We start from the raw sequence: 27,918 nt of genomic DNA on the forward strand, positions 1-27,918 counted from the left end.
CATAACACATGACAAATTAAGTCACTTAATGTAGCTATTCTATATATAATTTATGACATCTATCGTTTCTTTGATGAGGGATGTGGCATGTCCATATCTTTGTTGCTTTTGTATGCATTTCAACAGGACATCCCCCTTTTCCTAAGTGGTCGATGCCGAGGTCGGAGGTTACCTGTGCACAATGCTGAAGAAGATGTCCACAAACGCCGCGATGAAGAAGCTGTTCCAGTTCGCGATTGACCGAGGCGGCACGTTCACGGACGTGTACGCGCGGTGTCCGGGAGGGAAGACCAGGGTCATGAAGCTGCTGTCCGAGGACCCTGCTAACTACCCCGATGCTCCGCGGGAGGGGATCAGGAGGATCATGGAAGAGGTGGGAGTTTAGGGGGCGTTCACCAGATTAGTAACTTTATACGTCATTACGTAAGAGGCAGAACTTTTACCATCTTCTAAAGGTACTGCTTATACAATGCATATCTTTTTCACTATTGAAGTTTTTGAGAAACGTCGCTGTTTTAGTCCTCTGTTATACTTACAGGCATGAACTTTGGCCTAGTTACGGTGACCGTCTGGAGTTAATTGCTTTAAGCAAATATGACAAAGCAGTTTTACTGTTCTGAGCTGGGACAAGGCATTTGCAAATGCATAGCTGGTATTAGAAGGATATCCTGAGAGAGAAATGTGTTGAAGATTATTGTCTCAGAACAATGTTCAGGACAATCCCAAATTAAATTATGATGTTTAATCACAGTACATCCGATCATATTAGATAAGATCAGATAACAAATAACATGTTAAGTGTTGTTCTTTATCAATGCCTCCACCTCAGCCTTAATCAATGAAGGTATGTATGAAGGCTCTAATTTTGAGCCTAGAAACCATTCATCAACTTTGTAATTGAGACATCATGTTAACTTAAATCAGAAAATATAACTGTTATTGAAAAGTAGATAACACATGTAACGTTACATTTCTTTTGTTATTCCATCAGGAAACAGGTATCCCCATGCCTGCTGACCAGCCCCTGGACCCCTCCCTGATAGGCTGGATACGTATGGGCACAACTGTGGCCACTAATGCACTCCTGGAGAGGAAAGGTGAACGCATGGCTCTGGTCATCACACAAGGCTTCCAAGACCTGCTCCACATTGGCAACCAGTCACGGCCAAACATCTTTGATCTGGTAAGAAATATGATGTCAAAGTGACATATTCATCAATACAGTGTTGTTAACACACATCATCTTATATAATTTTGAGTGTTATTTTACTTGGCAGCATCTTTAATTTATGAAAAGACTATACATTTTTAATCTATGAAAAGACTATAAACAGTCATCCATATTGCCCTGTCCATGGTGCTGAAGAGTATATCATAATGGTCTATACTAACGTAGGCTACTTCTTTGCTGTTTGAAAATATTTTGTCCCCTGATGATGTTTTGTTGAATTAGAAACTGTGACATCTGATGTTTTGACTGTGATTTAAGACAATTTTTTTTAATGACAGGAAATTGTGACTCCAGATGTTCTATATGAGGAGGTTGTGGAAGTGAAGGAGCGAGTTATCCTGGAGCAGGAGTCCTGTCAGCTGGACAAACCTGCCAACCTTCAGACTGTCACTGGGACAACAGGGGAGAAGGTCTGCTTACTGATAGTGACCACATAGTCTTCTTTCATTTGCAAAATGCTTGTATGGCTTGTATTTATTTGACAATCATGGGAAGAGCCAGAATTAGGTAAAGGGATTGTAGGACAGCCCATTGTCAGAAACTATACAATTGATTTTTCATTTATACATTTTACTCTCTATATAAATGTATTTGTCAGATGAACTTAAAGTTAGGGAAATAAACTGTAATTGTGGAAGACTGATGTTTCAGCCTCATGTGTACAGAAATTTTGTAGAGTTATGCTCTCAGGGTGTGAGTGAAAGTGACAGCTGTGTTTGTTGACAGCTGCATGTTTGGGAACAGCTGGATGAGGTACAGCTGCGTGCTGACCTACAGGCTGTCCTGGACAGGGGCATCAGGAGTCTGGCTGTCGTCCTCATGCACTCCTACACGTAAGTCAATGGGAGAGGACACTCAGGTGTTTTCATTATCATTTCAATATATAGGGAGCCTACTGCTTCCTCTGCAGCAAACTTGGCAACATTCAATTAGCGTACAAATAAAAAGCAATACAATCTTGATGTTATCTTTGATGACGGTTTTTGTGTCATTTGACTAGCCTATGAAATAGTGAAAACCTTACATTCTTCCGTGTGTAAAGTTTTGTAACCATTTCTGCTCCTAGTTTTGCAGGCCATGAACAAAAGGTGGGCCAGCTAGCCAGACAGATGGGGTTTCACCAGGTATCCCTGTCCAGTGAAGTCATGCCCATGTTCCGGATTGTGCCCAGAGGTTACACAGGTAAGGAGACTGCCAACCTGCACCAACGATGCACAATTCTAGATTTGATCCTGTGTTGCAGTGGCAGATTATTGGAACATGGCTTAGTAGCCTTCCCAACATTAACCCACACAAACAAACAAACAAACAAACACTGAAAAGACAATTTTTTTTTACCGTTATTAACTTTTTTTACAGCTTGTGCAGATGCATATTTGACTCCTCACATAAAGAGGTACCTTGCAAGTTTTGGTGGTGGTTTCCAAGGAGGCCTGGAGAAGACTCAGGTCCTGTTCATGCAGTCAGATGGAGGTCTCACCCCCATGGATAAGTGAGTTAACCCAATATTTCAGTTTTGTTGGACGTCATTTCAGATCAATACATTCATAATGACACTTATTTTGGAACAGTAACATTCAGAGTTCGAAGAAATTGTCATATGTTGTCTCTCTAACACTTCCTTTAACTCTTAAAAAATGTCCTGTGTGTTTCTGTTTCCACCATTTTGCCTTTTCCTAATGTTCCACAGATTTAATGGCTCCCATGCAATCCTGTCTGGTCCAGCTGGAGGAGTGGTCGGGTACGGCATGACCACGTTTGACCAGGAAACTCAACAACCAGTCATTGGGTTTGACATGGGGGGTAAGAAATTTTTTCATACTAGGAAACTTTGTACCTTATAAGGTGCATATAATGCAAATTTGCATGTTTTTTTCATTGACGTATCAATGCCAATATAGCGGATTTAAAGATATGTCAGATTTATTTTTGAATGTCTATTTTCCCAGGTACATCTACAGATGTGAGCAGGTATGCAGGTGAATATGAACACGTGTTTGAGACCACTACAGCTGGGGTGACTATACAAGCTCCACAGGTAAGACACATGACCTACTATACTGATTATACATTTGCTCCAGGTGAGAGATGTCATGACAACTCTTCAGCAATGTACAGAGACAAGTTTGTCTCTTTAATGTTTACTGAAAGTTTACTTATGGATCATTCTTCCTCAGCTGGACATCAACACAGTGGCAGCAGGTGGGGGCTCCAGACTGTTCTTCCGCTCAGGACTGTTTGTGGTTGGACCAGAGTCAGCAGGAGCACACCCTGGGCCTGTCTGCTATAAGAAAGGTGGGTCTTGTTCCCTGGTGTAATCTTTTTTTACTACTTTGTACTACTTTTTACTAATACATGCACATGTCTCTATATCTAGTGTCTTGTATGCTCAGTTTTCTGTGGTAGAATACAATGCTATTAAGATTTACTGACCTTCCATTTTGTGGACTACCATTAGGTGGCCCCCTGACAGTAACTGATGCAAACCTGTGTTTGGGGAGACTTCTACCAGAGTAAGTTCATACCATCTTTAATTGAAAAATCTTGTGCTGGGCATTAAATTTTCAATGCCTCTTTGATGCCAGAATTTATTCTTTTCAGTTTCAACAGGAAGATAAATTGTAAATTAATATCAGCAGACCATCTAGTGCAGCATTTTTTTATAAGCTTAATGACATTACATTGTATACTTCATTGCAGGTATTTCCCTTCAATCTTTGGGGAGAATGAAGACCAGCCATTGGATAAGCCTGCAACTATGACCGCCTTCTCAAACCTAACCCAAGAGGTAGGAAAATACCATACCCGATCTGACCTATGATTACTTGAGTGTGTCAACTTCCATCACTTCTGGTCTTTTAGATGTCTTTACTTACATTTGTCATTTGTAAAAGTGACTGCTCCTAGACCTATATCTTCTTTATTCCACCATGTCATTAACCAGAATTGTGCTCACCACCCAACCATGTTAAAGCAGCATTTGTTCTCCATCTTTGTTTTTCCAAGGTCAATGATTTCCTGGCGAGCCAACCAGATGGCATGAGGAAAGAGCCAATGACAATGGAGGAGATTGCCATGGGCTTCATACAGGTGGCCAACGAGGCCATGTGTCGACCAATCAGAGCTCTGACACAGGTGGGTACATCACGCAATGCGATACACCCTTTGGTAGAAACATGACAGAGATGATACTTGACATGCAGATACCAATTATGAATGAATATGATACTTAGTATGTAATTGTAAAGTAATGTCTGGTAGACTGTATTTGTACACCACTCTAGGCCAAAGGTCATGACACATCCCAGCATGTCCTGGCTTGTTTTGGTGGTGCAGGAGGACAGCATGCTTGTGCCATCGCCAAGTCTCTGGGAATGTCCACTGTTTTTATCCACAGGTAAGGATGTGACATTATTCTAATTTTTACTCTGGGGCACTGCTTGTCTAAAATGCACCTGTCCCTTTGCTTTCTTGTTTTCTGCCTTCCACTGTTGAATAGAATGTAAAGTTCATCACACATAGTGGTTTTCTACCAGCAGTAGGTGGAATACTTCTCAATCATGAGGCTCACAGTGTGAATTTGCCTCCCTGTTTTCTGTGCCTTCCAGATATGCTGGTATCCTGTCTGCCTACGGCATGGCTCTGGCTGATGTTGTACATGAGGCTCAGGAGCCGTGTGCTGTCAGCTACAGTAAAGGTAAACCTCACAGTTACAGAAGTGTTCAGATTCAGAACAGAATGTGTTTTTTAAATGGCAGGAAATGTACTGCCTGATATTGTATGTGTCCATCTCATGATTAGTTCTATATAATAATCTCTAATGTTGCACATCAGATAACTTCTCACAGCTGGACCAGAGAATAGCAGCACTAAGGCTAACCTGCATCAAAGAGCTCAAGACTCAGGGTTTCACAGAGTGAGTCTTTTCATTTTTTTAAGGTCAGAATTTCATGTAAGATGATATCATTGTCACATTGATGTAAATGTATTTGCACAACTGAAGGGAATAAGTGATGAAATGTGTTGCTAAGGAAATTAGGACATTCTTCTAATAGTAATATAATGTTGAATATTTATTTCATAATCCAAATGTTTGTGTTCAACAAAATTCTGTTGTATAATATTTTGGAACGTATGCTGCAGACAGAACCTCTGATGCTATTTATGTACTATATTCCCAGGGATCAGATTCAGACAGAAGCATTCCTCCACCTGAGATATGACAGGACAGACTGTGCCCTGATGTGTTCCTCCCATGGATATCCACCCAGCACTAACACATGTGGGGAGGGAGACTTTGAGAAGGCTTTCACAGACAGGTACTTTTTAAAGTTCTCTCATGTGTAATATGGTATGCCTTTGATTAGTTAGATGAAAGGAAAAGTAACCAAGAAGCCATAGGCGACAATTCTCCGTGAAGTATTATATATTGCAACGATGCGATGCCCGAAATATTTTTGCGTCAATATTCAGCGCCGTGTTTCAAGAGATTAATACCGGGAAACAATTTCTTTTCTTGTTTTGAACGCATAAACATGCATTTACGCTAATCTAGTATGATTCAGGATTACTTTTTTTTACCTGCCATGGCCAGATTATCTAAAGATGTGTGTATTGTGTGTACAATCTACAGAAAGAGAAATGTACATCAGGTCCGATCATCCGATTTTCACGTTTCGGTTTTTTGGACTCGGTTCATGAACGTATTTTGGTTTGGCTCCTGGAATGTGCGAATGTGCGAAAAAAATGACTCCCGGGACTGTCTACAGGGAACACTCGCATAATGCCCAACATTCGCGGTGTATCAGGAGAGCGCGACTGGCCAAGCAACCAGTCGGCATTAGCGCAGTCCTTGTAATTAGAAACAGTTGCACATCAATCCGGCCGAAAGCATGATTGTGTAACACAGGCTACTTCTTCCTATACCGGCTCATACTACAAGACGCGTTTACAACTAGCAAATCATAAAATTATCCGATCTACTAATATGTGTGGTTTACCAGCCCCAGACCACATCCGACCACGAGGCAAAACACATTGATGGGTTGCTCAAAAATATTGTCCATTTTTCCAAAGAGCTGCTCCACTAACACTATGGAGCGGCCCAACCCAAAAATATTGCCCATGTGTATAGTCGAGCGGCCAGCACGCTCGTTGCTAGGACGACCGGCCAGTTGCTACGTGACTAATATACACGCCGCCACTAGGTCGCCACACCCGACCAGTTTGAAATCGATAGGATTACGTCATCGGTATTAACATTAAATTTTTCCTAATGTTGACCTCTGACCACCCCACATATCAGCCCCGCCCCGACTTACTACCGGTGACATAAACGGACGACAACATTTCAACGGCATGGGGATGTTTCGAAAATAAGCATTTACTCCAATATCAAAACAGCTACGGTAAAAATAAAAAGACGTGCATCATCCCGGACATAATGCAACACCACATGCGAAATTACACAGAAATGCGACGTACGGAAGAATGCGTTTTGGCTGCGAACATCTTCCAAAAAACTTGGCATCTCTTAACCATGGGCAAAAACATCTGGAACCACTTATAAAAACCACCCCGTATCTGCATGAACTTTTACCCCCCCCGCTGCTATTCCAAACAACGCGTTTTTCTGGACCATTCCAATTCGCCTCGTAATTGTAGGGGTGCGTCTGCGATATTACATTGACCGCGAAAGCAGCAACGGCAAAAATACACATTCGTGCATCAACACGGGCATGCCCGCAGACGGCGTATAAAATTGCGTGCCGATTACACAAAGAGAACCCAGTGTTTTGACTGCGAACATGAAAAATCAGCCGATTACAACACTCCGTCCGGAGGTCCTGACCTCCTTCACGGAGTAATAATCTCCCACACTACTACACTGGTCATGACAGAGAACACCAACACTATACACATTATTTACAGTTTCATTTTACCAGAGAAATTCTCCTTGCTCTTTTTTGACAAGCACAATGAACAGTGGACCAGAGCTTAACGTCCCATCCTAAGGACTGCACATGCGACCCTTTCCAGTAGTGTGCATGTAGAGTGAGCAACATCGGCGGGGATTCAAACTCCCAACCTCTTGGTCCAGAGGCAGGGTCACAAACCACTGGACTATGCATCCTCTATAATATATATAGACCATCTGAGTGACTGACCCCTTTGTCTGTCTTCCAGGTACATGCGTGAGTTTGGGTTCACCATCCCAGGACGACCCATCAAAGTGGACGACATCCGTGTACGTGGGGTGGGTCAGACAGGGATACACGACCACCAAATGAAACGACCATCCGGTCAGACACCCAGGGTGGAACTGGTGAGACCCACATGTATGATTTTACTTGCGAGAAATAATAGTCTGAGTGTGTAGGTCATTGTGAGACTGTCTGGATCAAAAACTTGGCATTATATTTTAAAGACATTGGGATATACTATATGGCTTTCCTACAAAATGATACAGAAAAGTGACACAATAAAGGAACCAGGAAAGCGTATAGAAATGTGAAAAAAAAATTTGTCTGGAAGTAACACTGAATAGTCGGCAGAAGAGAGTTGATGAAAGGAAGGCATGATATAGTAAAAATCCTTTTTCCTTTTTTTTTAAATTTTATTGTGTTGTATACAGATCTGGGTAAAATCTTACATGTAGTGTGTATACATGTCATCCTGCAGGTGACCAAGTGTTACTTTGACAACTGTTATTATGACACCAATGTCTACCTCCTGGATGATCTGTCATGTGACCATGCCATCCACGGGCCAGCCATTCTTATTGAGAAGAACAGGTGCAAAAATTTTTATACAGTATGCTGCAAGTCTAAACTGTAATTTCCGCCACAAATATGAGTGTTACAGATCGATGTTGATAAAGTGACAGAGTAATAAACAGATGTTTGATTAAAAATGGTGGGGAGTTCTTTGTTTTAAAAAAGATTACTGTCTTCTGTTCTTATAGTACCATCATAGTGGAGCCTGACTGCAGTGCCAGCATCACTCCAGAAGGGGATGTGAAGATAGCAGTCGGTGTTGCTGAGAAGCAAAGGATAGGAACAGGGCTGGATGCAATACAGGTGATCTGCACATGTCTTCTAGCTAGATACGTTCAATTTCATAATCATCCGACATACATTTACTTTACATTAGCATTTAGAACAATTTCAATATTATTTCAATGACAAATGTATTGAATAGATGGAACTGGTTTGCAACAGTACTTTTTAAATGTTACTTACTAGTAAACAAAATTGTGTAAATTTTTCTCTGCAGCTCTCCATCTTCTCCCATCGCTTCATGAGCATTGCTGAACAAATGGGCAGGTAGGTTCTGTCAATTATGAATTTTTCAATGTTTCTTACAAAATAAATTTTATCCAGTAAACCTATTTATTTTCATAGTTTCATTATGATTTGTTCCCTGTTTTATGTAACAAATAAATCTAGCATTGCTATTTCTTAAAGTATCTATAGCAAAAACTTCTGTCATATGTAAGGTGCACCCATTAATGGAACTGACTGAAAAGCTAATGTTGGACATTTCTTCTGTGTAGAATTCTCCAAAGAACAGCAATATCCACCAACATCAAGGTAACATATCAACAGTTAATTCACTCATCTTGAGAATGAATTATTTATCATAAATAAATGACAAAAATTCTTGTTCTAATAAATGACCATATTTACAGAAAGTGCCAGACTTTTCAGCTCAGGCTGTAGACAGTCTTAAATGGCTCTTATCTATTTTATAATTTATTCATTCATTTATTTGTTTGGCTGGTGTATATACATACATTATACAGCTAAGGTTGCCCAAGTAGCGAGTAGCAAATCTTGAAAAAGTCATTAGTATTTGTGGAAGCAACCTCCTGGCACAAAACCCACAGCTCCTTACTGACCCACCACTAGGAGAGGTTGGACTTCTCCTGTGCCCTGTTTGGACCAGACGGTGGACTGGTGGCCAATGCACCGCACATCCCTGTTCACCTGGGGGCCATGCAGGAAACTGTACAGTACCAGGTCAGATGACTAAGATATGTACCTTTTTAAAGGAAAGTATTGGTGTGGTTTAAAAGCTAGTATTTACATGTAGTTCTACAGAGCTTTTACATATATGTCAGTCATCTATATTATTGAGTGGTAGCAGTAATAGTTACATGTATGTATTTATCAAAACACTATTCCACAAAATTGTTTCCACACTGCCTAATCTACAGTTGAGGCAGTTGGGAGAGGATATCCACCAAGGTGATGTCATCTTGAGTAACCACCCGTCTGCAGGAGGGAGCCATCTCCCTGACTTCACTGTTATCACACCTGTAAGTCCACTTTCAGATTTCCTGCAAAAGTTGTAATTTATTATTCAGTAAAGCATACAGATTTCTTTCCTCTCCTGGTTACATGTTCTTTAGCTATTGGAAGATCTTCCACATTACAGATTACATACTTTTCATCAGATCATGTTGTTTGGTCCTTTTTTTTTCAAAATTTGGGAAAAGTACTGAAAGTTTGTCCTCCTCAGGTTTTCTACAAAGGAGAAGAGAGACCTGTCTTCTTTGTGGCATCACGAGGACACCATGCAGACATTGGTGGTATTACACCTGGCTCCATGCCTGCACACTCCAAGTCCCTCAGTGAGGAAGGAGCAGTGTTCAAGTCCTTCAAGCTGATAGAGAATGGGAAATACATGCAGGAAGGTTTGTGTCTGAAAAGAAAATTTCGTCTAAAAGCAAAATATATGTGTTTGTGTGGGAAAGAAAGATGTTAGTCAGGATTTACAAATTTCGTCTAAAAGCAAAATATATGTGTTTGTGTGGGAAAGAAAGATGTTAGTCAGGACTTACAAATGAGTCTCTTCAAGACTATTAAAATGCTTTGATAGACCTAAACATGTGAGTCCATCCTTGCTGTCTCTACCAGCCCTGACAGAGAGGCTGATGGCCCCAGGTCTGATCCCAGGCAGCTCTGGCACCAGGAATCTCCACGACAACCTGGCCGACCTGCAGGCTCAGGTGGCAGCCAACCAGAAGGGCATCAAACTGGTGCAGGAGCTGATCGATGCTTACGGGCTGGATGTGGTACAGGCCTACATGGGTTACATACAGGTGAGTGTTTCATGAGCACTATTTGTGTATGTTCATGACATGAAATGTTTATTTTTCGTTCATGCAAACAGCCTGGCCTGGCTTCGGCTTGGAAATGTAACCTCAGCATAAGTTATGTTGTACATATGACATGTTGTGTCATGTCATTCTATCTGAAGTACATGTAACGTTACATGTAATTTCATTTCTGACCTGGAAGAGTGGCTGTCACATGTACATATGGACAGCAAAAGGAGATATTAAGCCATTAAACCATTAAATTAATCCCTTATTTTTCCAGAACAATGCTGAGGTGGCTGTGAGGGACATGTTGAAGGAGATTGCCCAGGAGACCAAGGCCAGGACTGGCACCACACAGCTGTTTGCCGAGGATCACATGGACGATGGCACTCCTCTGGTCCTGAATGTCAGCATCAATGAAGACAAGGTGGGAAGGAGAGAAGAAGACAGGAAGAGTAGAAGAATTTTCAGAAGAGACAAGAATATTCAGAAGAGAGCCACATGGGGAAAGTCACATGGGGAGAGAAACATGATAGAGGTGCAACAAAGATCATATTAGGATGGAGCAGATGAAAATAAAACACAACAGTAGAAGTGGATACTGGTAGATTACAGAATAGAGATTTAAGTCTCAGTTAAGCTTAATCAACTACTTATAGGTTACTTTCACCTTGACATATAAAAAGGTTGTTGATCATTTTTCCCTACCCTTTTAGGGAACAGCAGTGTTTGACTTCAGCGGGACTGGTCCTGAGGTGTTTGGGAATACCAACGCTCCCCGAGCCATCACCTCATCTGCACTCATCTACTGCCTCAGGTGTATGGTGGCACATGACATTCCTCTCAACCAGGTGAGACAGGTGTTCACAGCTGTGTAGTGATGTGTAGTGTAAGAGGTGTTCCTTATTGTTGTTGTTGTAAAGTTTGTTGGAAATTGCTACCCGAAGGCTAATTGCAAATAACAAGGACAAAAAACAACAACATTGAAACAGAGTACAAAATAACTACTGTACAATGAAAACAAAAATAACCTACCAAATAAAATGTAATCGCCTGAAACTTTGTCTGAAGGGTTTGACTTCTCTTTTGTAAACCATGGAAGACGTTATGTCCGACCTTTTCCAAAATGTTGTGCTCAAATCCATGCACTGAACAGCCAGATTTTCCCCATTATTGATTTTGTATCTTAACATGTTTTCTTCATTAATGGATGGGTTTTGGGGAGAATTTTGCCATATGTTAAGAAGGGCATCTCTTCAAATTGGTCAACCCATTTGTAAAATACATGTACAATTGTACCTTCAAATTGGTTTTGTCATCATGTTCTATGTACACAGGGTTGTTTGAAGCCAGTTAAGATCCAGATGCCACCCAACTGCATCCTGAACCCGTCTGACAATGCTGCAGTTGTGGGTGGAAATGTGCTGACCAGCCAGAGAGTGGTGGACGTCATCCTGAAGGCCTTCCACATCTGTGCTGCCTCACAGGTGAAGTAACTCACAGGTGGAATCTGTGCACTTTGAAAAGGATATGGTTTACTTCGTGAACCTGACTAAGGTTACATTGTTCAATTTTTTACTCATTACATTTGTATTCTGTGTATGAATGTTATGTGCATTTGCCCAATAGATACCTTTGGACAACATAGGACCATACAAAATATTAACTTGAATGCTTCTGCAGTTGTAATTGTATTGCTGTGATATGTATGTTATGGCAAGGCAATGCAAGATACAAATTGAACTATAGTACTGGCTGCTGGCAATGGCATAAAAAAGGGACAGGGCACTACCTGGCACGGTACAAAACTGATAGGGTTCTAAAGTATGTGAATCTGTCATTGTTGAGCAAGGATATATTTTGTAGATGGGAGAAGGTGTTGAAAAAGTTCAGACAATAAAGATATTTTTTCAACTGTAGACAACTCCTTTTACCTGACTGTTGCAGGGCTGCATGAATAACATTGCCTTTGGTGACCAGGATGTCGGCTACTATGAGACAGTGGCAGGTGGCCATGGGGCGGTGAGTGGTTTGGAAATGTCAAGGTGTTGTTTGTGCTTTTAAAATTCCCTCTTGATTTGCAGGGTTGCATGAATGTGACCAGCTTTGGCGAGGCTAACGCAGGATACGTGGAAACCGTGGCAGGAGGCCATGGGGCTGTGAGTTCATCATCAGTCAGCATATTGCACCAAAAATTGTCAATATCTGCCTGTCATTAAGCATTGTTTCTTTGTCACGTATATGCTGAAGTTCTGTTTTTCTTTGCAGTTTCATCCTGTGCTAGTAGAATTAGATTTGCTGCAACTTCTACACTTGCAATGTTGCATGTATGGCTGTCCATTGACTTCACCGATTTCATCATCGTCTGTCGGCTGCAGTGTAGGCAGTACTTGCTCTGAAATGCAAAATGATTTTCTGATCTGTCTGTGCTGTACTCTCCTTAACTGCTCCTCCATTGCCCATGTGTTTCATTTGTTGATACTTTATTTTCTTTTAGGTACAGTATAGTTTATGTCTTCTCTCCATGTCCTATCTACATGTCCTGTCTAAATTGTATTCTATGTAGAATTTTGACCATTTCAATACTATTTAGCTTGTCTACCAATATTCAAACAACAGAATCAGAATTTGTATGACAGTACATGTAAGACTAATTTACTGACAGGCTAAATTATAATCTATTATGGCACTAATGTCATAACTAATATCAAATCATACAAATGTCACTCTACCACCCAGGGCCCCACATGGGACGGCAGAAGCGGGGTTCATGTCCACATGACCAACACCCGGATCACTGACCCAGAAATTATGGAGAGGAGGTAAGAGACAGGCCATCAAGTATCGTAAATCTAATGATTTCAATAGTAAGCCTGTAGTATTCCAATGAATCAGAATTCCATTCAGAACTACAACTTAACCATGTTTTCAGCACTAGGGACAGTACCAATACAACAACAGAATATAACGGAGTATAGTATTCCAGTGGTTTCCATTCAGAACAACAACAGAACAACAGACTGTTAGTATTCCATAGTTTCCATTCAGAACTACACCTTAAAAATGTTTCCAGCACTAGGGACAGTACCAATATAACCATAGAACCTTACAAACAGTAGTATTCCAGTGGTTTCTATTCAGAACAACAACAGAATGTAACAGACTGTACTTTTCTAGTGATTTCCATTCAGAACTACACTTTAACCACATTTTCAGCACTAGGGACAGTACCAGTACAACCCTAGACTATTACAAACTGAAGTATTCCATGGGTTTCCATTCAGAACAACAACAGAATATAACAGAATGTACTTTTGTAGTGATTTCCATTCAGAACTATACCTTAACCACATTTCCAGCACTAAGGACAGTACCAATATAACCCTAAAACATTACAAACTGTAGTATTCCATGGGTTTTCATTCAGAACAACCACAGAATATAACAGATGTGGTTTTCCAGAGGTTGGAGACAAAAAGTACTTTGTAGTGTAGTTTCATCTAAAATCTGTCTTGTCCCTCCCTAAGGTACCCAGTGATCTTGAGAAGATTCCACCTGAACCATGGGACAGGGGGGAAGGGTCAGTACTGTGGAGGGGATGGTGTACTGAGGGAACTCCTGTTCAGAAGGCCAGTCATGTTCACTATCCTGAGTGAGAGAAGGGCCTTCCAGCCATATGGCCTTAACGGTAAGGGGGACATTTTAAAGGAGACATCCATGATTTCTGGGGTGTTGCCCAATCTGACTTTTAATGTTATCTTTACGAAAAAAGGTATCCTTGCACATTGTACTTATGTTGTACTAAATGATGGAAATGTCACAATCATGACATTTAACCTAACCATAGAATAATAATAGGATGCATTTTGTTCTTGTTCCTGCTGTAATCTTGTTGCCTGGATCATAAACACCAGGAGGAGAGCCAGGAGCCAGGGGGATGAACCTGGTTATCTACAGGGACGGGAGAGTTGTCAACCTGGGGGGCAAATCAAGTGTCAGCATGCAACCAGGGGTAAGTGGGATTTCTTTCTAGGATAAACTAAAGGCATTTTTACCTGCAACACCTATGTTTACTTCAAACGCAGGTGATATGGATAAACATGTCTTCAAGTACCTTCGACATGTCAGCGGTCCCCAGGAAATATTAATAGGCATTTCAAAAGGGTCATGTAAAGATCTTTAAGATTCCATTTATATAAGTGACTACAACTATCGGTATGGTTCTAAAAAATGAGAACAACATTTTTCAGTTGTTTGACAATCACATTTTTTTTTCTGCCAAAGGACTGTTTCCAGCTGCAGTCCCCAGGGGGTGGGGGGTATGGTGACCCTGCCCTGAGGGACCCTGGGGAGCCTACAGCCAAACGCCGCAAGAGAGACGAGGTGGCCAGCCACCACTACCAGCAGAGGGGCAGTGTGTACGCCTACAAACTCACTCAGGAGTCAGCATAGTATACATGTTATAGGGCTTAACTTGGTGTAGGTCACATGACATGGTGTAGGTCACTTTAACAGGGTGGAAGAAATCCTGTATAGTCTATGATAGGTGAAAGGTGCCAACTGAAATTCAAAGAGCAGTTGTAGACCAGGAGGTCTACGTTGACTCCAAAAAAAGCAGCAAACATGTGGTGACAATCAGCACTTTATTATATATACCAATAGCATCAGTGTATCCAAATACATGTACCCAATTTTTTAATACAAATGAAATATTGCAAATGCTGCATTGTCGTAGCACAGTCATCTTTGGAGGTGTGCATTATCCATTACTCTGGTATTTCATAACTTAGTGATAAGCATAACACCATAACACAACAACCTGTAATATGCATAACACTTCTGTACAATGTGTTATGTATTATACGTCACTAATCTTACAACATATAACAAGTTCCCAACATCTCAGGGTTAACTGCTTACAGGCTTATTGATTTGGTCCCTTTTTCAGTTGAAACGATTTTGGGTTAAAACTCAACATTAACATGTTAACTGATGGAACCATGTTCACTAGTTTATCTACATCCTTATGTCAGTAGGTATACAGAGGTATTGCTTATATAATGGAATTCAGGCAAATATAAACTTATTATTGTCAAAATTCTGTAAGGTAGCAAAGATACTGTCATCGAAGGTACTAATAAACGTATATACATAAATAAATGTTTAACCTAATAGCTCCTTCAAGAAGTTGGACTTTTAGCAGATCTAATGTTACATGCTAGTCTCATTCATAGAACTGCCACAACCCCATTGAATTTCCCCCAAACCTTTACCCCAAACCTCTAGCTACAATGCTTATAGCAGCACCAGGCTGCCTTCACTGCCACCACACTACAATCCTTCCCTAGGCGTTTAAACAGTGACGTTCCTTCACACAGTGTCAGGTTGCATGTCCTCTGCCCCATCAGTAGTAGACTTGCTGCTGGTAGAGATGGTGTCAGCCTTGTACCCCTTGTTCCTGTAGGTGTAGGTGTTGTAGTTGTTGCTGCTCCGCATGGTGGCGCTGCTGTGACTGGCTGTGGTGCCGTTCATCATCATCTTGCCGCCGTTCTGGTGAGGGTAGGGGGCCTTGACTCCGTTTGGTTTTGACTTTCTGCCGATTGCTGCACAACAGAAAAAAATGGAGTTGACAACCCACCAGAGGAAGCAAGCAGCCTGAGAGTGGCGTGTACTATAGTCCGCTTAATAGCCCCTTTAATAACTAACATGTCATCAGTACTTTCAAACCTTTGCTCGTTCTGTAGTATGGGGATTGCCCCCCCTACTAATAGTATAGTGCCTTCTACCCGTCCCTTACCTGGCGTGCTGCCCGGAGTGCGCAGGTTACTGTTGGAGTCCATGGAGCGGCTGACCATCACCTCGCTGAAGCTGTACTGGCGGTTGAAGCAGGCGGCGCACAGGAAGAACCAGCGGTCACGCACCTCCTTCTGACGCACGCAGAAGAAGATGAAGATCAAGAAACCCTGGAACGGAAGTCAAATTTACGTTAGATATCAGAAATACCTCACAAGGCTGCATAAGCATCTGGATTATATTCTGAGAATAGAAAAGTATAGATAGGGCATTTAATTTCATGAAAATTACACGTTTTTACCTGCAGAGAGTTGAAGATACAGAACAGGTAAGCGAAGACGGTCCTGGCGCCGGAGATAGCCAGGAAGCCGAAGGCCCAGGTGAGGCCGAGCACCACGAAGATCGCGACCGCCACTCGGAAACGTTGGAGAGTCTCCTTGTGTCTCGGCGTTGGGGACCCGGTAACCTTTTTGGACTTCCGGAGGGTGATGGCAGACTTCGTTCTGTGAAGAGACAAGTTCGTGTCATGGTTTAGAAACAATGACATATTTTCCAAACTGCTGAGAAATTACTAGTAACTCACATGCATCCCCGAACCTGTGGCAACATTACAACGGTTTTAAATCTATCGCGTGGTACTTTACCTTTTGCAGTAAAGTTCTTTAACGATGAGTATGAAGACCACCAGGTTGAAGAGGACGATCAGACCGGCCGGCAGCATGAACGCGTAGTACAAGGGCGTAAGCGCCATCCAGCAGCTGGGAAACAAAGTACAGGCATTGATACTCAAGATTGTGATTAATGGACAAGTAATAAGGCATATTTACAGACGAAGAAATGATACAGACGATAACATTAAGTAAAGAAAGACTTACTACTTGTCTCCACCACGATAATGGTCCACGTCCACAGCTAGGGTCACTACCACAATAATTAGGGGTACACCTGTCAAAAAAGGTAGAAGGAACATTGGGATTAGAAAACTACACGTCTGGAAAATGCTTGAACCATATTGGAACTGAGATTGAAGACTGAAACAACTACCATGTCGTGCGATGCAACAACTTCACATCTGGACATGAGGAATCGACTGAGAAGCTTGACATGTTTTCTCACCCCATGCCACGAGTGACACCTTGAGGACGAATCTTGAGATGTGCGCGGACATGACCTTGACGAAGGCCATGTACATGGAGAAGGCTTCCACCGCCATCCACATCATCCCGGCCAGGAGGAAGTAGTGCAGACAGGCGGCCACGGCGATGCACCCCGCGGAGGGATCCACGCGGTCGATCCCGGCCAGGAAGGTGATGAGGACGCCCAGGAGCGCGATGGACAGCTGGATCAGGATGATCTGCGGGTTAGAGCTCCGAAAACGCCTGGAGATGTGCGGTTAAGACAATGATATCGTTACAATACAGTCTATACAGACATGTCGCAATTACAAGTACATGCTTCCTGCTTTGCTGGTGTCTGATCGAAGTTCAGTTTCAGTCTGGTGTTTTGTATTCAACGGTCTAACATAGAATAACTTGTTATGCTGAGACATGGTATATCTCATGTAACATTACATATATTGCAATCGAGGTAGAACACAGTTACCTGAAGACTGCTGCCGTCAGCAGGGTAAAACTCAGCCCGGCGATGGAGAGACTACAGCCGATCTTACTGATGATGTCAAGAGCGAACACGTCAGCAGCCGACAGCGGGTCGCCCTGGCCGTAGATGTCCTGCAACGGGAACGTCACGAGTAAGTACTGTTTTCATCGGTTGAGAACATTTTTTGTTTGTTTGTTTGTTTGTTTGTTTGTTTTTTGCTGAATGGAATTTTTGCTACTGGACGAACGTTTCAATCGAGTTCGAAGTGTTGCTTGCAAGTACGAAGTGTGGGCCCTAATTTAAAGCAAGTTATGGTGTGCGTGGCAAAACTGGAAGTCGTTGCCATTTTGTAATAGGAATAGGCTGAGCAGTGTTATGGTCACAAATGAGGAACACATACCATGAGGACAGCAAAGTTGGTGAGGTGATCACAGTAGCAGACGACTCTGCCCTCCTCCGTCCTGTTCTGCCAGCACCCCTCGGTAGACCAGCCGCCCTTACCGAGCGACAAGCCGAAGTCCCAGTACACACACTCCGTGTTGTTCGTATGTTGGTCAGTCTGGGACAAGGACATAATAGAAAAGTACGAAGAAAAGTGAGAAATCATAAAATTTACCATAAAAAAACCCCATAAAAGTTGTGATTGAATAGAAACGGAATAATCTTTGAACTATGGAGAATCATCTCACCACGATGGGTTTGAAGCTGGTCTGTATGGGAATGGCCAGATCCCGGACAGACAGGCCAGCCACACTGCTGGCCACAACCCGGCTGTTCACGGCACGGCGGTATCCTGCTGTGTCTTGGTTGTCCTCGGTGTGCTCTGCTGTCGTTTGGAACAGCCTGCTGTTCTGGAAGATCGTGAAGGTCAGCCTCACGATGTCACCTGTACAATAAAGTTCTTACGTCGTTATTTCGTCGCAAATGTGGTTACGCAAATTCACTGAACCCCAGAAGTATTTAGTAAAGATACAAATGCTAACACTTAAGTTTGGAAGGAAGATCTATGTCAGTTTGTTTACAACTCACGCTCGGGTCGGTTGGGTAAAGTGTTGAGATAGTCCACGAGATCAGGAGGGATGTGAATCGCTGCGTCCACCTCTCCTATGTGAACGTTGTCCGCGCCGGCGACGCCCTCTACCGACGCCTCTGTGAAGGACCCGTCCTGTCCAGCTGAGAGGGCCAGGGCCAAAAATCCGTGTCCGGGAAAAGTCTGAGTCAAGTTGATATCTAGAACCTGTGGACAACACATGTTTTATCAACCCCGCAAGACATTTGCTGAATACGTCCTACTGCCCGAACAACTGCAATGTGGAACTATCAAATCTTTAACCATTCAGCGAATTGAACAATGTACATGGCAGTTTCCACTGAGATATACTCATAGATCTATGAGTGAATGCCTGTACCTGCATGCATAGGTTCGACTCGACCATGGTCAGTGACTGGTCCGGGTCGGATGGAGTCACGCGATTGGATAGGGTCTCCAGTGTGTTCAGGATCCTGTCAGGAATATAAAAACAATGAAGACATTGTTATGGACACCCTTTATCCAGTCGTCCAAAAGTATACAAAGGAGCTTCTGTGGTGGATTGTGCATGTAAAACCATACGAGTATATGAATGGCCTCCGTGTCTTTTTGTCTGAAAGAGAGTGTAGACATCAGATAGAGGTTCACTACATGATGTGTATGTTGCACAGACGTCTATTGACCCACCTGTTGGTGACGTTATCCACGACGTGCCCTTCTATCAGTGTCTCCGTGTTGACGTTCATCAGCTGACTGATGCTGGTCATCACAGACTGCCCTACCTACACAACACAGTTTAGAGGATATCATCCTAACACATAAACCTCGAATAGAACCAACTTCTCCTTTTTTAAATAAACTACAATGCAACCGTTACGGAAAAGCACATTTAAAGTAAGCAATATAACCATACCTCCTCAGAAACTGTGTCATTTGTATTTACAACTGCCTCTAACACCTCAGCCGTGTGGATGACGTCATGAATGTAAAGATCCTGTGGAGTCATTGTGAAGATCTGAACTGTACTGGCCACTTCCTCCACGTTCAGATGTGTCACGGGTCTCTGTTGAAACAATAAGAACCTTAATAAGAGGCAAGTATCTGCATCTTACGTACGAACGTATATAGCTACGTTAGTATTGGCTGGGATAAAACAATACATTGCATTGTCTCTCTGTTTGCATTTACAGCTAATCTTCAGTGCGGGCTTGGCCAAATTGACATGTAGTGATTGACTAGCAAAACGGTTGCTTCTACCTTGGGGCCAGCTTAGAGTCTTCGCATGATGCCAAATTACATGTAGTTCAACAAATGTACACCTGTTAGTTAAATGCAGTGCTTACATTGCTAATAACGCGTAACTGATTTTTATTCCAACATGTAATGACAAGACATGGCACACTCTGTTACCTGTGCGAGCTCCTCCAGTCCGATATCACAGCTGATAGGTACCGGGCGTCCCCACGTCCCGTCCCGCCTACATCGCCTTCGGCCTCGGCGGCGACCAGCTGAGAAAAGGATATAACGTACGTTTCATTTGGTCACTAGTCATACTGAGCATGCAATAAAGAAACTTCAGAGGAAAAAGTAATGCCATGTTTCTGCAGTAAAATGTCCACTGGGGTTACTTATCTAAAATGGTGGAAAGGAACACAAACTGTCCCGAGGAGTTATGTAGTTAATGTTTGTGTCGAAAGTTGTCTGGCAGAAATTTCACCAAACTCACCATTCTCAGACCATGAAGGGCATCTCTCTATGGAGTAAGCATTTCTTCCCAATGTAGTCTCAGGCCACGTGAGGGTTAGGGTGAGACTGTCCCCCCGTCGTCTGTCACCCAGGGAAAGCTCACGTTGTCCCGGTGGATCACTGTAACGTCAGGAGGGCAGGCCACGGGCGGGGGTTTTGTTGATTGGGGTTTGTCAGTTGACGGAATACTCGTTTTGGACAAATTATGTAGCATGGAGGTTGTATGGATACTCTGGTTTGTGGGAAGTGATGTGGAGGAAAGAGGTGTAACTGTTGGTGTAATATCTGTGTGTGATGAGTTACTAGTGAGGGCAGAAGGCGTTGTTATTTTGGAGATGTTGTATTCGAATTCTGTAGTAGTTTGATGGGTAAAGACGGACACTGCTGGATCGCTGGTTTTGTTAGAGGGCGTTATAGGGGTGATTGATGAAGAATTTGTTGCTGAAGTAACGTTAACCCCTCCAGAGCCTTCTTCTGGTACGGTGTGGTGTGGCGGCGTAGACCAATGCACGCCACTGGTTGATAATAACGTAGTCGCCGCATCAGCTTGGCTGGTGGTGAGAGCGCCCGGTGTTGAAGGGATCACAGGTGGTCTCAGTAGTGGGCGGTGGAACTGTAGTCGTGGGTAAAGTAGTAGGCAAAGGAACTGTCGTCTGATCTACCTCAATCAGACGTATGGTCACCTGTAGAGTTCAAGAATATGTCGTTGTTTGTTACTTACATGTGCAAAGACTCATAAACTCACTGCGCGAAACACAGAGGACGAGCAGAATATGTATGTGTAAATAACTGTGATATATTGAATCCCACTTCTGCCACCAGCTGTGATGACGTACCAAATACGGTGTGGTACGAGGCAGCTGAGCTGTAAATAATGTCCTTCGTTGCCTTTACTGAGTTGTTTGCAGACTTTACATGGCAAATTCGCTCAACATTAGAATCAATATAATCCTAAGAACGCATCCGGTATCATACGCTAGCTACCCTAATTGGAACTAATGGGCTAGTCGGGTTGCTTTAGCAGTGACGACATTACCGGAGTAAGTACTTACATGGCATTATCAAAGGACCATTTAGGACATTGGACATTTGTTGTTATGTACAAAACATTCCTCTGGCGATTACGGAGAGCAGGTTGAAAGATTGCTGGTCGATATTGTATAATATGTTTTGTAGAGGTCAAATGGCGTGCAGTAGGCCATGGATTAATCTTCACTGAAGTTCAAATCACGGCCAATCGGTTATAGTTCAAATCTCACCCCACCGGTAAGGCCTTACTAAGGGTTGTAGTTTTCATTCAAGTAATGCTTTTAAGTCGTTTGTCCTGTGTCGGAGAGCTATCAGTCGAGTACATTAAAGAACACGCCACATTACCCATTTATTTTAATGCAATTCCTGATGCCACTTGAGTTAGCGTCGAATGGCAGTGATTTGAACCCCCTGCCTGGCAGTCTCATTTACACAACTGTAAACTCAAACCCGAGCTAGTAGGGGGGGGGGGATACAGTGCAATAATGATTGCAAATATAAAACACACAGATATCGTGTTCTACCTCCAACCATGCCAAACCATAAACAGATCCTAAATTGCAAGGCCAACTACATCTCAATGACTGTGGACGGAAGTTCACGTCCACTTGCCGTGAAATTTATGTCAAGACAATTGACGTCACAACAACGCACTTGAATGAAGACGGGTGTAAATGTTAGTGAATGTTACTACAGTGAATCGAATTCCTTCAGCAGTAGTAATCGAATACTATGTATATGGCATGGATATGGATGGCATAGACGTCATCAACAATATTGACTCTCACTTCGCCTATCTATTCTTTCACCTCAGGCAAAACTATTTCAATATCGATGTTTTTCTGCTCTATCTAGACCGTGGGAGCGGGCAGTTGCGTTATGGAAGTCTGATAAATATGTTGTTTGATTTTTTATGAGCTCCTGTCAAATTACGTTTGCGAAGCAGGACTTTGATATACGCACAATGTGTGGTGTCTGTAGCAACCTACAAACACGCCAGCAATAAGGCAGTTAAACGGCCATATCAATGTGATGAATTTTTGGAATATGTTTGGTTAAGGTTGATGACTCACTTTGATGATTACGTTTCAAGTGAGCTACAAAGTCTCTACGGATAATTCTACTAAAACTAATAAGGACTCTATTGATGTTTTATTGAGCTGGAACAATAATAAACTATATATTATACCTTCAACATTTTAATTGGAAATCGACGTGATATAGCTGTACGTGGTAACAGTTATAGTGGAGGGCTTACGATGGCGTCCTTCCTTCGAAACAAACTTTCTTTATTAAAAAAACAAACAAACAAACAAACAAACAAACACCAAACAAATAAGCAGAAGACTAACCTGTCGAATGCTAGCCATTCCCTCAAATCCAACTTCCGTTGCTAACACATTGAGGTAGAAGGTGTGGGGCATGGCGTCATAGTTGAGCGGCCTGACCACAGTCATGGCTCCGGTGCTGTCGTGGAGGGAGAAGGGCGAAGACCCCCCTCCCACGAAACTGTAGGTGACTGGCAAGTCCGCAAACGACTTGGCTTGGACTGTGAGGACTCTGAGGAAGAAAAGAAAGATGAACAGTAAGGTTTACATTCTGCTCTTGGGAGCAAAGAGTATTGTACTGCAGAATTTGGTTTGCTTCTGTCTAGTTACCGGACACACAAGTCTGATTCTTCTTTTGTTTGTCCTTTGTGCATAGTGATCTGTGTCTTATTTTACGGGCCATGTACCAGAGGCAAAGGTGAAGCAACAGGTGGATGATTGGTAAATCTTATCTTCCTAGCTGCGACACCTGTTCTTTGGTATTCTATCACCTCATTTTATTGGGGATGTCAAGCATCATAAACCAATGATTCTTATCTTTGCTCTTTTTATTTGATCGGGAACCTGGTGAAGGTTTGTGAGGCCAATCGAAGTACCTCCTCTACATTAGATTGAATGTATTGTCTTACATGGTGCCCACTGGTTGGTTCTCGTACACGTCCACTGTGTACTGCTGCTGGTAGAACTGTGGAGGCCGCCTGCCGGCCAGGATGGACACGGTAACCCTGGGGCTCTGGTTCCCGGCCGTGTCCTGGGCCATCACCGTGATGTCATACTCCTGATCCGCGACCAGCGGACGGCCCCGTGTGGTGATGGTGCCGTTGGCGGCGTCTAGCTGGAAGTATTGACTCCTTCCTGTTGATTGATATATATATATATAAGTCGGTACAGAACACACTTATAATACTAAAGGCCCCAATAACTTAAAAGTTGGGACTTGGCAACTCTTTACTTGTACGTACAGCACTATCTCCCTCGGAAGAAACAAACACAAAATTGCACAAATAGGCAAACATTACCAATTCTGATAGGCAGTCGTGTAACCATAAAAAAGGCAATCAAACGCGTATGGCTTTCAGACGACACAGTTCCCACATTCACACTTAATGTCAAGGAGAACAAGCTTATCACAGACGTGCTCACAATAGACGACAGGAATCAATTTTGTTAACACAGTTCTAGATGGCATGGAAACATATACGTTACAGTTGGGCCTTAAATTGGGATCTGTTTGGGGTACCGACGTTCTGTAGTACATGTACCTGCCATCTCGTAATACGAGAAGACGTTGTTAGGGTACAGGTCCGCGTCGTGCGCCGTTAGCCGGTAGACAAGTGTACCGGGCGGGGAGCCGGGAGTAACCGCCGCCAAGTACGGGTACGGCTCCATGGTCCACTCGGGGGCACAGTCATTCTCGTCTGTGATGTTCAGGCACACACTTACGAACTGGGGTTCGACTGGAATATATACACAACAACGTGTCACATTTAGGATTCTTCCATCATGTTGCCTGGTAGCTTACTTCCACAGAAGTTTATAAACAATCTTTAACATGTATATTTGTACGGCTGCATGGTCCACTCGGGGGCACAGTCATTCTCGTCTGTGATGTTCAGGCACACACTTACGAACTGGGGTTCGGCTGGAATAAACAGTAACATCAACATTAGGATCCTTCCGTATATCTTTCCTGGTAGTTTACGTACTTCTAGAAAGAGTTTATAAACGGTATATATTGCAGACATGCTGTAAGTGATTTTCCATATATCTGCGTCATGGTGGCTTTTAGTCCAACTTCCTGTACGTAGCTTTACCCATCACTGTCAGAGGCGGGTATATTTCGTTGAGAGGTCTAAAGCATATTTTATGGCTAGTCATGTTCTCACCGTCTACAGTAGAGTAATCCGTGATGAAGGCGTCTATCTGTACCCAGTCCCTCTCCTCACGGTCCAGCCGTCCTATGGCAATCACCTATAGACAGCCACGGAGAGGCATGTTAAACGGCCCTCTTTACACGTTCTTAGGTTTGACAGGATACACATGTACACTTAGGCTCACACTAGTACTCATTCAATGTTTCTCAGACACAAGCAAATAAACACTAGGCAGAATTGCGTCAAGTTAAGCTTAAGAGATCTACAACAACGGCTCACAGATAAGTACACTCAAGAGGTTACATTTTAAGATAGCATCGCATATTTGGATATGCACTTGACTAGAAGGTAGCTCTGGCATACTAGTTTTCTACTTATAGGCTTGCTCAGTGTCAGAAAATCTCTGCCGAGAGTTAAAAGAATTAGAGTTTCCCGACCTGTCCACTGTCTGTGTCCACCCTGACGCCCCAGTCCTCCAGCACGGCCTCCTGAGGAGACACCACGGTGACGTTACTGACGAAGGACGGCAGGCGGAAGACGTAAATCTCCGAGCCGACAGGCGTGCCCTCGGAGACCGCCACCACTTCACACTCGCTCGCTGGCGCGGACAGGGACGACTTTTCGTCTAGTCCTCTTGTCACATCCACAGCTGTGCATTTAAAAAAATGTACATACTAAGGTTTTATCGTTGGTTTATCTATTCACATACATGTATAACACATTCTAAGACTGCATTGCAGTCAACAAATATGGTTGACTGAATTACGTGATCGTAAACTCTACAGATACAAACAGCTGATAAAGTACAACTAACAAAAAAATTGTTAATTGTTAATTAATTTGAAAATTGGTGTAAGATATTAGGAGGACTTAAAAGACAAAAGTGTGACAAGGAAGGGAGCATTATGTATTAGTCATTAGTCCCATTAATCTACGTAATCTTATCATGTAACTTCAGCTCCTGTGTTTTAAGTGACTTCGATAGAGCTGGCTATCTGATCTAACAATGAAACAAGTGTAATGAGGATCATAATGATAAAGTCCTCAACCGAAAACTGACATTAGCCAAGAGAAAAGTACGTGCTGTTGTTACACAGTACTACGGGTGTCTAGGACTATTCGTAGGTGATATATCGGTTCTTAATGTCAAACTTTTTCACTAACACACAGGTTGAAGTTTGTAGTAATTCCGAACTCACTGGTGACAGTAAAAATGTAGAATAGTTGTCATTTAAGCGTATCTAACATAATCCTAACGTAACGTGAGGCATTAAGTCAGAAAGGACTCTGGTATCTGGCACATGCTGCTGCCGTTTCTGTGCTGAGTGTTACATAAAAACAGAATATTTCATTTCCAGTTCATACGGATGGGGTTCGCGTACCGTAGCAGTGAGGCGGATTGGGTTGGTGTTAAATCCGAACTACCGGAAAGCTACTGAGAGGACCATGTTGTAGAACCATTAAATGTTATACTCAAGACAATACGAGAAGTAATGTAAAGGAAGGACTTACCGACAATCACGATCAACAGCACGGGCAAAACGCACAGAGGGCCCCGCATTGTGTTGAAGAGCTCGTCAGAATGTCTCCTGTCTTTGTAATGTGTACAGCCGCGTTGTTATGGCACCAGCGTGGAACGAATTACAAAATCTCCAAGTTTTTTCTACCCCCAATGACTTAGTCAAAGAAAAGTGCCGCTTTTCACATAATATATCTTTGTCCAAAGGTCGGCATTCCTTGGGCTCCCTGTGGCTGGATCTACCCTTGAAAACCAACGTTAACTCAGTGGTACAAGGTGGCTACCCCATGTACAAAGGAACCGTCAAACAGTCGACTACCAACTGACACCTGACTTCAGTAGCCGCGGCCGCCGGGAAATTTAGAGACAAGCTAACAGTGACTAAAGCTAATAACCAATTCCTTGTCGACGCAACTCAGGGGACGGTTCATTTACCAAGTGCTGCTGTGTCCATGCATGCACGATCGCCAGTTCAGAGACGTTACGCTGTTCTCTCTCTTTTCTCCGTCCCTTATTGAACAAAAAAATAACGTCACCTTAAACCCGAGCTTTGGAAACTTTTCTGTTAAACGTCTGTGGCCAGGCACCGTGGTCCCACACCCACATTACAAACGGAACTCCCGATTCCGGTCATCCAAATGGCACGCAGCAACCTGCCCTACCCACAGTGTATTTATTGTAATACTTATCAGAGTATCGGACAGCCTCGGCAACGTCTTGTGTACCTAGCTTTGAACAATTAGGGCGCACCTTTCCCGGCTGCGATCTCCGCCCTCCTGGTCTCACCATTTCGTAATTAATTTCTTTCCTTTGTTTGTACTTCCTACCATTTGTCGGCGAGGTCTCCAAAATAACTAGGTGCGTTGTTAAGGACCCGTACTTTTGATGTTCCCCTCTTTCGTCCTCATAGTACTCTTTTAACAAGCATATTCTTGTTTTCAACATCGGCAAGGTCTTCGTGTGATAGCTTTCATTAAAGTCCGTTTACACTTCAGTCTACAGTTTGCTAACGCCTCCATAAATCGTTAAGATGGCGCCAAGAACTTCCCGTTTATTTTTGTTTGTCAGATTTATGCAATCTATCAAGGAATTCATTAGGGTGGCTTTAAATAATAAACATTTGACTTTAACCTGGGATTTACATTTTTACGTCACTCGCTAGTAATGTAAACTTTGTGAGGAAAAAGATATGAAGAATGCTGGTGATACGTAATGCAGGTGTCTACATGGACTCACTCCCAGACCAGATGTTGCGATTTCTGACCTGCTCTGTCTTTGGTGTATGTGGGCACAACGATCAAGCCACCCGTCTTTTCAGTTTATTCTTCAGCCTTCTTTGTTGGAAGCTATTATCACAAAGTTTCTATATCATGAAGTTTTCAACAATTCCCCGTCGGCGATTTTTTACCATCCAGCATATGATGTGGATGATTAATAGTACAAAATTCTAAAAAAGTAAAGTAAAAGGTGAAAAGAAGAGGACCGTCAAATGCAAATCTTTTAAACTTGAATATTGTACATGTACCTTACAAACCTTACCCTCTTTTCCAATTCGAAATAATTCTGAAATGATTGCTAATAGAAACAACCACAAGTAACACTCAGTGATATAATTTGGATAACTTTATTTTCTGAAGAGCAGAAAAAAAAAATTACAAAGATG

At 42.7% G+C, this 27,918-nt stretch overlaps 3 protein-coding genes across 3 annotated transcripts; 1 reads left to right on the forward strand and 2 right to left on the reverse strand.

Moving 5' to 3' along the window:
* The first annotated feature begins 141 nt into the window (after positions 1-141).
* On the forward strand, positions 142-14,993 carry LOC109473923 (5-oxoprolinase-like). The gene is made up of 33 exons (XM_019774090.1): positions 142-373; positions 992-1,183; positions 1,510-1,641; positions 1,958-2,064; positions 2,298-2,413; positions 2,591-2,723; positions 2,922-3,034; positions 3,181-3,269; positions 3,409-3,526; positions 3,690-3,744; positions 3,932-4,019; positions 4,238-4,366; positions 4,516-4,628; positions 4,840-4,928; positions 5,066-5,147; positions 5,413-5,550; positions 7,418-7,556; positions 7,913-8,025; positions 8,196-8,310; positions 8,507-8,556; positions 8,787-8,823; positions 9,142-9,252; positions 9,450-9,551; positions 9,755-9,929; positions 10,153-10,337; positions 10,618-10,764; positions 11,054-11,188; positions 11,675-11,824; positions 12,285-12,359; positions 13,077-13,159; positions 13,865-14,025; positions 14,252-14,349; positions 14,622-14,993. The coding sequence occupies exons 1-33, from the start codon at positions 182-184 to the stop codon at positions 14,787-14,789; spliced, it is 3,930 nt and encodes a 1,309-aa protein (XP_019629649.1). The 5' UTR covers positions 142-181; the 3' UTR covers positions 14,790-14,993.
* A 25-nt stretch (positions 14,994-15,018) lies between these two features.
* On the reverse strand, positions 15,019-21,185 carry LOC109473921 (adhesion G-protein coupled receptor G2-like). Its single transcript, XM_019774089.1, has 15 exons — positions 20,486-21,185; positions 20,170-20,267; positions 19,673-19,822; positions 19,447-19,541; positions 19,139-19,232; positions 18,759-18,966; positions 18,419-18,615; positions 18,130-18,288; positions 17,733-17,860; positions 17,247-17,509; positions 17,006-17,075; positions 16,775-16,888; positions 16,432-16,633; positions 16,135-16,300; positions 15,019-15,940 (listed from the first exon to the last, which is right to left on the reverse strand). The coding sequence occupies exons 3-15, from the start codon at positions 19,763-19,765 to the stop codon at positions 15,708-15,710; spliced, it is 2,022 nt and encodes a 673-aa protein (XP_019629648.1). The 5' UTR covers positions 19,766-19,822; positions 20,170-20,267; positions 20,486-21,185; the 3' UTR covers positions 15,019-15,707.
* On the reverse strand, positions 19,813-26,297 carry LOC109473326 (protocadherin-16-like). The gene is made up of 8 exons (XM_019773196.1): positions 26,249-26,297; positions 25,174-25,385; positions 24,749-24,833; positions 24,125-24,319; positions 23,492-23,717; positions 22,887-23,094; positions 20,170-20,267; positions 19,813-19,822 (listed from the first exon to the last, which is right to left on the reverse strand). The coding sequence occupies exons 1-8, from the start codon at positions 26,295-26,297 to the stop codon at positions 19,813-19,815; spliced, it is 1,083 nt and encodes a 360-aa protein (XP_019628755.1).
* Positions 26,298-27,918: the final 1,621 nt, after the last annotated feature.

Source organism: Branchiostoma belcheri, unplaced genomic scaffold (assembly GCF_001625305.1).
Source record: "Branchiostoma belcheri isolate BF01 breed outbred unplaced genomic scaffold, Haploidv18h27 scaffold3, whole genome shotgun sequence".
Lineage (NCBI taxonomy): Eukaryota > Metazoa > Chordata > Leptocardii > Amphioxiformes > Branchiostomatidae > Branchiostoma > Branchiostoma belcheri.